This window comes from Microtus ochrogaster, unplaced genomic scaffold (genome assembly GCF_000317375.1).
Source record: "Microtus ochrogaster isolate Prairie Vole_2 unplaced genomic scaffold, MicOch1.0 UNK16, whole genome shotgun sequence".
NCBI lineage: Eukaryota > Metazoa > Chordata > Mammalia > Rodentia > Cricetidae > Microtus > Microtus ochrogaster.
Genome location: NW_004949114.1, coordinates 2,718,325 through 2,728,137, shown reverse-complemented (window position 1 = coordinate 2,728,137; position 9,813 = coordinate 2,718,325). Strand labels below are relative to the sequence as shown.

At 51.5% G+C, this 9,813-nt stretch overlaps 2 protein-coding genes across 8 annotated transcripts in view; one reads left to right on the top strand and one right to left on the bottom strand.

The window, feature by feature from the left end:
* Positions 1-2,552: 2,552 nt before the first annotated feature.
* On the top strand, positions 2,553-6,899 carry Msto1 (misato 1, mitochondrial distribution and morphology regulator). 4 transcript variants are annotated; one of them, XM_026789217.1, is made up of 14 exons: positions 2,553-3,040; positions 3,232-3,367; positions 3,766-3,835; positions 3,924-3,999; positions 4,391-4,445; positions 4,523-4,610; positions 4,704-4,821; positions 4,896-5,030; positions 5,130-5,282; positions 5,563-5,694; positions 5,766-5,950; positions 6,152-6,256; positions 6,339-6,448; positions 6,665-6,899. In XM_026789217.1, the coding sequence occupies exons 2-14, from the start codon at positions 3,355-3,357 to the stop codon at positions 6,877-6,879; spliced, it is 1,455 nt and encodes a 484-aa protein (XP_026645018.1). In that variant the 5' UTR covers positions 2,553-3,040; positions 3,232-3,354; the 3' UTR covers positions 6,880-6,899. The 4 variants fall into 4 exon arrangements, with proteins under 4 accessions (XP_026645018.1, XP_026645017.1, XP_005367183.1 ...); XM_026789216.1 differs by lacking the exon at positions 2,553-3,040 and adding an exon at positions 3,049-3,142 and having other exon boundaries at positions 4,905-5,030; XM_005367126.2 differs by lacking the exon at positions 2,553-3,040 and adding an exon at positions 3,049-3,142.
* LOC101989722 (GON-4-like protein) overlaps positions 4,968-9,813 on the bottom strand; it is a 49,637-nt gene continuing 44,791 nt past the window's right edge. For 2 of the 4 annotated variants that reach the window (XM_005367128.3, XM_013353790.2), the window contains exons 28-31: positions 9,004-9,214; positions 7,959-8,577; positions 7,773-7,875; positions 7,090-7,357 (exon numbers count right to left, since the gene is read on the bottom strand). In XM_005367128.3, the coding sequence (XP_005367185.1) occupies positions 7,208-7,357; positions 7,773-7,875; positions 7,959-8,577; positions 9,004-9,214 (1,083 nt within the window). In that variant the 3' untranslated portion in view covers positions 7,090-7,207. Of the gene's footprint in view, positions 5,042-7,089; positions 7,358-7,772; positions 7,876-7,958; positions 8,578-9,003; positions 9,215-9,813 lie in introns of those variants that run through there. The other 2 variants (XM_026789215.1, XM_026789214.1) reach the window with 2 other exon arrangements.

Below are 9,813 nucleotides of genomic sequence, written 5' to 3'. Positions count from 1 at the left end.
GACCCGGGCCCTACACCTCTCCAGTCTCTGCCCTGTGTGAAGTCCAAGGTCCTCCCCATTCCATCCAAGTCTAGGAAGGTGAGCATCCAAACAGACTAGGCTCCCACAAAGCCAGTACATGCAATAGGATCAAAACGCCGTGCCATTGTTCTTGGCTTCTCAAAAGCCCTCATTCTCCGCCATGTTCAGAGAGTCCGATTTTATCCCATGCTTATTCAGTCCCAGTCCAGCTGGCCTTGGTGAGCTCCCATTAGATCAGCCCCACCGTCTCAGTGGGTGGTCGCACCCCTCGTGGTCCTGACTTCCTTGCTCATGTTCTCCCTCGTTCTGCCCCTCCTTTGGACTTTGGGAGCTCAGTCCAGTGTTCCAATGTGGGTCTCTGTCTATCTCTATCCATCACCAGGTGAAAGTTCCCTCCACTGGATCTTCTGGTACAGCACCAGCAAATGTTTTGGTTTTTGTTCTCCATACTCATAAAAATGACCTGTGCTTTGTAAGAGATCAAACCACCAACCCACTGTTAGTCCCTAGGGAGTCCCCACTCATGTAGTTGGTGCCTCATCTGAAACCCTAATAGCTGTCCTCAGCTATTTGCATGTAATTCTGTCATAACTGCACTTGTCCTCTGAGTCTGGGAAATGAGTATGTATAATCTGCAGGAAGGTAGGGGCGGGGCACACGGGACAGGATGACCCATGCCCCGACCTTTAGTAAACAACTCTTCCTTCACGCTCTGTGAGGAGGTTCAATAAACTCACTGCTTCCCCAGCTTGGTCTCAGAACAGTTAGAACTAGGATAGTTGGGACTAAATCAAATTTAAGAGAGGAGGGCAAGTGGTTTTTAATACACAATTCTGCAGGAAGGGACACAGCACAGAAAAAATAGCTGGCATGGTGATTTGGCACAAAACTGGGCTTTTTTTTTTTCATTTTAAAAAAGTTTTTAATTTACATTAGTGGAAAACTACATTAGTGTGACATGTTCAGTGTGTGCTCTCAGAGGTCTATATGACCATGTTAGTGTGTGACATGTCTGTGTTCAGTGTGTGCCCTCAGAGATCTGTATGACTGTTAGTATATGTCATGTTTATGTTGTGTGTACCCTGTGCTGTTGGTTACCCTGAGGCTGGAGAAAGTTACAAGAATTCTGAGCCGCCGCTGTCCCAGTGATGGAAGAGTTAACCCCTGACCCATCTCTCCAGCTCCAACATTTTCATCAGATGTATGTACTGTATGTATATGAGTATTGTGTACATTACGTGCATGAAATAACAATGGCTATCAGAAGAGGACATTGATCCACGCCCTGTAGGAGCAACGAGTACGCTTAATGACTGAGCCATCTCTCCAGCTCCAACAAGTCAACGGAGTCTTCCATGGAAAGTGGGACAGAGTTCAGGATAGTCAGGGCTATGTCACCCCAGCACCCCCCACACCAAAAAGTAGAGGACCGTAATTGTGTAGGACCGCTGTCCTCTTCTGCCATGTGCCGGGCCAGCCTCCTTCCCTTCGTGAACTCCTCACCTCACTGGTTAGTACAAAGGTTTATATAGACCGCACCCTGTCTCGGGGCCTGGGAAAGGAGGTTGGTTCCAGTACGCTTCATGATGACAAGCAGGCAGCCACCAGCAGCTGGGGCCAGAGGGGCTGCTCATCTGTAGCTGGTGGCTGTAAGCTCACCACAGCCTGTTTCTAGCGATCCTACTCTGTATGGAAGATGGTCTCAGAGTCACACAGAAACACACAACCACTCAAGCACAAAATTTGTTTTATTGAGTTTGAAAGATGATCATTCAACATTTCTTACACGTACAAGAATGGAGGAGTAGATGTTCCCACAACAGCCTCCAAATAAAAATGTAAGTGTGAATAAAGGAATGGGCCCAGGCAGAGAGCTCAATGTAAGGTGCTTGCACCTGAGGGAGGACCCACATGGCAGTACGGAACCAATCCCTCAACTTGTTCTCTGGCATGCGCACAGCGCCCACACAATATTAGAAGCTGATCATCCCAAGGCACCAAAGAATAAAGGCTAAATGTTGTTCAGTGGGAGATATTGTCTGTACATTTGACTAGCAATAAATTTATGTCCTAAATAGTGCACTGCTATAAATACCAGACACTCGCACCCCCCCCCCCCCAAATATAAGCAAGACATTCGGGAATAGCGATCTGTTTTGGACCTTAGACATGCTGTCAGGGGGCCCAAGTGGGCCTTCCACTTGCTACAGAGTTAAGGACTGACTGATCTCCCTCCTCCAAGAACAGGATAATAGGGTTGTGTCCTCACATGTGGTTTGGAAATCCTTTGTCCACTGGATATACAAAAAAGCACAAGCCTTTTCCAAGAAGCCAGACTGGGCTAACAGTGAGCCCGTCACAAAACGCTGCCCAAATGATGACTCAAAAAGAAATTAAAGGTGGGTGGTGGCGCACGCCTTTAATCCCAGCACTTGGGAGGCAGAGGTTGGCAAAACTCTTGTGAGTTCGAGGGCAGCCTGGTCTACAAGCGAGTTCCAGAACAAGCTCCAAAGCTATAGAGAAATCCTGTCTCGAAAAACCTAAATAATAAGGAAGCAAATAAATAAGTACAGAAGTGCAAATGAACTCTATGTCCATGCAGAAGGAGACTAAAACCTTTTCCATAACGTAACAGAAGCAGACAGACGACCCATTGCCCAGTTCACTGGTTTAGCCAGGCTGGGACCTTAGACTGGGAGGAGTCAGTCAGTGGAGCATCGAGTTCCTCGTCAAGTTGTTTTTTTCTCTCGAGAATTACTAGTTAGGAGAGGGAGAGGGAGGCATCTGCGAGAAGACTGACAAAAACAAGTGGGAGAACCTTCCATGACCTTGGCCGAATAGGAGCCCTGACGGAGAGGGAAAGGCGTGGGACCAGCGAGGACGCGCCAGCTTCCGGTCACCCAGGAGAGGAAGAGGCGGGGCGCGAGCTGCACGCCGGAGCCAACGTGTAGCCAACTGCTGGAAAGCACGCGCTCAGGAGCCAATAGGGCGCGGGGCCCGCCCCGGCGGCAGTGGAGCGGTGAGCAGCGGAGGCGATATGGCGGGCGGGGCGCGCGAGGTACTCACGCTGCAGTTGGGACACTTCGCGGGTTTCGTCGGGGCACACTGGTGGAACCAGCAGGTCAGGCTACGCGTGGCGGCCCGGCGCTCCCTACGGAAGGTACATGGCCATGCCCCTCCTCACGCCACTCAGCCCTCTGCACTCTGCAGGATGCTGCGCTGGGACCTAGGACCGAAGGCGACTCGTCACCGGGGGAGCTGTGCCCCGACGTCCTGTACCGAGCCGGCCGGACGCTGCATGGCCAGGAAACCTATACGCCGCGACTCATCCTCATGGATCTGAAAGGTGAGGCAGTGGCGGAGCTCAGCCAAGTTTTCCCGCACAGGGGACAAGCCCCCAGAGGACGCCGGAAGACCAGACTGTTCAACTCTGGAGTGGGCAGAGCCACGGGCTCCCAACAGGATAGAGTCCAGATTCCCCATCCTTCTAGGGTATATCCAAGTATGCTTTAAAAAAGCCAAGTGCAGTGCTTGGCGCTGTTGGGCACGCCTTTAATCCCGGCAGGGGGAGGTAGATCTCTGCATACAAGGCCAACCTGGTTTACATAGTTGATAGGGATACGTAGGGAGACGTCTCAAAAGCCAAACAAAAAGTTTTGCCAAGGGCTACCACACATCACCTGATCAGGTTGTCTGAGGGAGATGATGCTCTAGGCTTTGACTTTGTCTTTCATCTCTGTGCAGGAAGTCTGAATTCACTAAAGGAAGAAGGTGGCCTCTACAAGGACCGGCAGCTAGAGGCTGCAGTAGCATGGTGTGTGTCTAATGTAGGAAGGGGGAGGGCCAGGGCACAAGCATAAAAGGCTGGGCATTTTTTCTGCTTCATCTCCACTCTTTTTCAGGCAAGGGAAGCTCACCACACACAGAGAAGAAGAGTACCCAAAGAACCCTAACCTCCAGGACCTTCTGAGTGCAGAGGTGATGCGGTCTCTGCCCTAAACTTTGAAACCTACCACAGGCAAAGTAGTAAGGCAGAAAAGGAGGCATCTAGCCACTATAAATACCATAGAAACATTCGATTTTGGACAAAGCACCTTTGGCTGTAAACGGGCAGGAACCTCTAATCTGGTTTAGAGGCTAAAAAAGAATCCTCGCCTCTCTTGCAAAGGACCCTGAGCTGAGTTCCTAATGTCCCCTTCAGGCATCTCAAAACAACCGGGAACCAGTTCCTGGGGACCTCACGCTATTTTCTGGCTTCCGGCAAGTGGTGCACATCAAATCCACAGGGACACACACATATACACAGAAGAAAAAACACGGCAGAGGAGAACTTCCTGGAACTAAATGTCATTTCCCTCACCCCTCCCAGGGAGTGCTGAATACTGACGGTGTCTGGAGGACCAAACCTATCCAAAATGGCAAAGGTGAGGCATCCCTTGATGCTGGAGACTGAACAGAGCAGGGACTCTGGGGACGGTGCTGCCCACCATCTCTCCCACAGAGAACGGCGTCAGAGTCTGGTCAGACTTCCTCAGGGTACATCTCCACCCGCGGAGCATCTGTGTGATTCACAAGTACAACCATGACGGGTATGGGGGCTCCACCTCACCTGCCCTCCTCCAAAACAGCAGATTGGGGAGCTGAGGGCAGGATTGGGGTTTCATCACAGTGATTTCTGGTAGTGAAACAGGTCGCCTGGAGGCTTTTGGACAAGGGGAGGGTATCCTGAAGGAACCCAGGTACCTGGAGGAGCTGGAGGACAGACTACATTTCTATGTGGAAGAGTGTGACTACTTGCAGGTAGCTATGTGGCAGTGCAGGTCTGGGGAGACGCTCGTCTTAGGCTCCAGTCTGCTCTGTTGACCTCTCTGCAGGGCTTCCAGATCCTGTGTGACCTGCACGATGGTTTCTCTGGAGTAGGCGCTAAAACTGCAGAGCTACTACAAGACGAGTATTCAGGACGAGGAGTAATAACTTGGGGTCTGCTCCCTGTTCCCTCCAGTCTTGGGGTGAGTGGAAGCTGGAACAAAAGCAGCAGAGTTGGTGGGAAGGAGAGGACCCCACTGAGGAAGTTATGTGGAGCAACCCACTCTCATTTCTTTTACCAGGAGCCCCAGAAAAAGATCTATCGCCTCCTAAACACAGCATTTGGTCTGGTGCACCTGACTGGGTACAGCTCTTTTGTCTGTCCCTTATCCCTGGGAGGGCACCTGGGCCTGCGACCCAAGCCACCTGTCAGCTTCCCTGACCTACACTATGACGTAAGGCCCGAAGCTCTGTTTATGTCAGCCTCTATCACTGTGGCTCTGCTTCTTCTCCCACCCCACCTCCCGGCCATGTGCGTGTGGTGCTAGGGACTGAACCCAACACATACTAGGAATCACTTTTACACCAAGTTGGGTTCCTACCTTAAACCTGACCTCTTAGCTTCTCATGTTTATCCAGCCTCAGGACGAACAGCCTTACTTCATTCCTAGATCTCTGCCCTTGGTGTTTCCCACACCCGAGAGACCCAATATCCCCTCCTGTCCCACTTGACAGGCCACTCTGCCCTTCCACTGTAGCGCCATTCTTGCTACAGCCCTGGACACAGTCACAGCTCCCTTCCGCCTGCGGTCCTCCATGGTGCCCATGGCTCATTTGGCTGATCTGCTAAGTTTCTCCGGGAGAAAGGTAAGAAGCTTTCTGAGGGCCTGGCCAGAGCCCAGGAAAGGCTCTGTAACCTGACACCTCCTGGTCTGTAGGTGGTGACAGCGGAAGCAGTCATCCCCTTCCCACTGGATCCAGGCCAGGCCCTTCCCGACATCCTGGGACAACTTGGAGGAACCACCCCATGGACCCCACTCTCTGCTTGTGGGGATTCTGCTGGAAGTCGATGCTTTGCCCAGTCAGTGGTGCTCAGGGGTATAGACAGGACGAGTCACACCAGGTAAAGACCGAGTTATTAGGGGCCCTGTGAGACCTGCTCAGGTCTTTGTTCCTGAGGGTATGCTTTCTTCCGACCGCCATCACCGCCTCACATTAATACAAGCTCTGGACTGACCCAGCTGCTGGTCCAAGGACGTAAGGATTCTTAGCTCTTATTCATACAGCTGAAGTATGTACAAAAGGTTTGCCTTTGTTCTGGCAGTAAGCTCAACCCAGGGACACCCTTGCCGTCGGCCCTCCATGCCTGTGCCTCTGGAGAAGAAGTCTTGGCTCTCTATTTACAACAGCAGCACCCTAGAGTCTTAAGGTCAGTTGGGCACTTGCCCTGCTCCTGGGCGGTGGGCAGCCTCTGCCGCTCTGCTCTCTGAGTCACCGCTCTCTGCCTGCAGCTCCTCACACCTGCTGCTGACGCCCTGCAGAGTGGCTCCTCCTTACCCACACCTCTTCTCCAGCTTCAGTCACAAGGGACTGGCCCTGGATGGTCCCCCCAAGGGCGCAGGTAGGACATGGAGAAGCTAACACTTGAGCCGTAGGGGCAGTTTTACTCTTTGTCTTTGAATGAAAAGTGCCAAACAGAAAGTTCACAGTTGAGCATTCCTCCACCCGACCACAGCCCCTCTAGGGTGCTGGCATACTAGAGCGATGGCACACACTTCACTGCCGTCCTTTACAATCTACCACGCCCAGAGTAGACCCCAGCTCTCTCCCTCTACAGCGGTACAGAGCATCCCTGTGTTTGGAGCCCTGCGCTCATCTTCATCCTTGTACCGCACCCTGGGAGACTTGGCTGAAGAGCTTGCCAGACTTGACCTGCGGCGCTGGGCTAGCTTCATGGACGCTGGGGTGGAACGAGGTGACATGGAGGAGCTGCTACAGGACTTACACAGCCTGGCCCAGTGTTACCAGGAGGGTAACAGCCTTTCAAACTGATGTTCCAGGGAAGGGTATTGGGGACATAATTTGTAATAAAAGCTGCCGGGTGCAGGAACCCAGTGTGTTGGGATTGCTGCAAGACATATGCATTTGTACATTTAAAAAGAGCAAGTTCACAAGAGAGCCACGCCCCGCTCTCCACCAATGCTGTCTCCGGAATGTGTTTGTAAGGTCTTCACTGAAGTCCCTGAGAGACACAGGCCGCAGAACCATCTCCCAACTGGCTCTGTCAAGGTTCAAGGTCTCTATGAGTCAAGTACAACCACCCTTGTACAGAGGGCTGTTGGTTGGTCTTGGCAGATGAAACCCATACCTTCCCAGGGTTTCACTCATCCAGCTCTTCTTCAGACAGCAGGTCCCCATGATCAGAGAGCTGGTCTGCATTGCTGGTGCTGGTGGCATCATCCTCATCCTCAGAGCTGGCCTCACAGGCTGTGTGGAAGAGTTGCATGAGTTCTCGGAAACGGTGGGAAACCTAGCAAAGGAAAGGGGTTGGGCTCACGGTTCCAGTCTGCTTAAATGAACTTGGCACCCACTTATTATACAGAGCAAGGTTGTGTCTTCTGTAGAAACAGGCGACTGCCACAAACAGAACAGTCTTCCCTGGTAACAAGACTCGGTGATACACACCTCAATTCCAGCCACCAGGAGGATTCCTGAGTACAAGGCCAGCCTGATCTACATTATTCAAGGGCAGCCAGGGACATAGTGAAAATCATCTCCAAAGAAAACAACAACAGAAACCCACTACACTGACAGGCCAGGCCTTTCCTCAGGCCAAGCTTTAAAAGAACCAGTTGTTGCCTTAAAAGTTCCTTATGACTGTAAACCCCATTGGTCCCATCCTCCCACCTTTGTTCCCCATCACCCTGTGACCTGCCCAACCTCACCTCAACAGGGGTCTTGTTCCCCAGTTGCCGGGAGATGCTGCTGAAGGTGTGGGGCTGTGCGCCCTGTTCCTGGCACATGGTGAGAATCACTCGGTCAGCCTCCCTGAAAGCCAGGCAGCATAGTTAGGCCTGAGGATCGCTTTGGACCTGTGTTACACTCTGCAAACACAGCTTGTCTTTACCTACCTTGTCCACAATACCACCTTCTCCCCAGTGGAGCTGACCTTGCTGTTGTTGGCACAGACAGTAGCTTCTGAGGCTTTTGGCAGACCCCCCTCTGGACCTTTGCCTTGAGTTCCGCTGTCTTCAGCTATGACCCCGCTGGCAGCTTTGGGAGTGATCTCTGAGGCACCAACTCCTGATGAAGTTCCACAGACAGGAGCCACCATATGGGCTGTCTCTGCCTCCACTGGGCTATCACGTAGCCAGCTCTGAGTACAGACTTTTCCATATGTGTGTCTTCTCCCTGTGTCTCTGGTCCTTGAGGAAACAGGACTGGGGAGGGAAGCGGGGATCTCCACAGTGCTTGGCAGTTTCTCAGTTTCTGATGCATCTGGGAGCGGCACAATAGTCTCTGAATTAGCAAAAGACTTCATGTCCTCGCCCTCTTCGGGAAGTATGGTGGATGTGTCAAGGCAGGAGACAACTTCAGGCCCAGCCTGGTCTCTCCTGACAGAGGAGAGTTCAACTCCAGTCTGAGGAGGAAGCCCAGGAGTCTCTGGTGAGCAGAGGGTTGAGCCCTCCAAGGGTCGCTCCATGAGAGTCACTTCTGCAGAGCACAGCACGGTACTCCCGACTGTCGACCCTGCTTAGGAGGAACATGGGGATCAGGGGATACACCAAAAACCACAACCACTGGGGAGCTACTGGAAAGACGGGGAAGTGATGAAGTCACGCAGCAAGCTTAGAAAGCTAATGGGAAGGAGAAGACTTGAGGAATGTTGAGACAATTTAGCCCTGGCTGTCCTGGAACTCATTCTGTAGACCAAGCTGGCCTGAAACAGACGTGCCTGCCCCTGTATCTCAAGTGCAGGGATTAAAAGTGTGTGCCACCACTGCCTGGCATTTTAACAAAATCTTTTAACTACGTGAGAAGGAAGGAAAAAGGGATCTCCATGTTTTCATGACAAAGTGTCAGCGCATCCCTGGAAAGGTGTTTGAGCTAGGATCATCCAGTTTCCTGCAGTGTGGAAAAGGAGGGAAAGGCATAGCTTGGAGTCAGGTTACTTACCTGGAGTGGGTGTCTCTCCCCTTCTGGTGGTCCTGCCAGTCCTAATCTGGGTCACATCAATACTCTCCTGCTCCTCCAGGGCTTCCTCTTCCAACATGTCCTTGCCTTGACCTCCTTCCTTAGTTGCAGGCATAGAACTTGCCTCTTGAAGGGGGCTACTACCCACCAACTCCAGGGGCTCCTTGCTCTTGTAAGATTTGCTGTCACAAACCTGCAAGGGTGACAATGTTCTAGTCTTACGAGGACTGCATTTGTTCTGACAACAACTCACTCTGTTTTGCTCACAGGTTCTCAACTGCTAAGCAGTCTCTCCAGCCACCCTTGTTGTTGTTTTGTTTTTTTTTTGTTGTTGTTGTTGAGGCAGGGTCTCTGTGTAGCCCTGGCTGCCTGGAACATGCTATATAGGGTCTTATTTCCCAGTTTCTTGTCTCTGCCTGTAAAGTGCTATGATTACAAGGGTGGACCACCATATTCAAATCAAAGACTCTCTTTAAAAACTTGCAAAAATGTAACTGTAGTGCTGTGGGATAATGGTCTTGTACTTTGTAAAGATTTGTCACTTCTTTTAATAAAACGCTGACTGGCCAGTAGCCAGGCAGGAAGTATAGGCGGGGTGACAAGAACTGGAGAGTTCTCGGAAGAGGAGTCAGTCTGCAGCTGTCACCCAGACACAGAGGAAGCAAGATGAGAATGCCTTGCTGATAAAGGTATCAAGCCATGTGGTTAACACAAACAAAAATTATGGGTTAAGATGTAAGATATAGGGCTGGAGAGATGGCTCAGAGGTTAAGAGCACTGACTGCTCTTCCA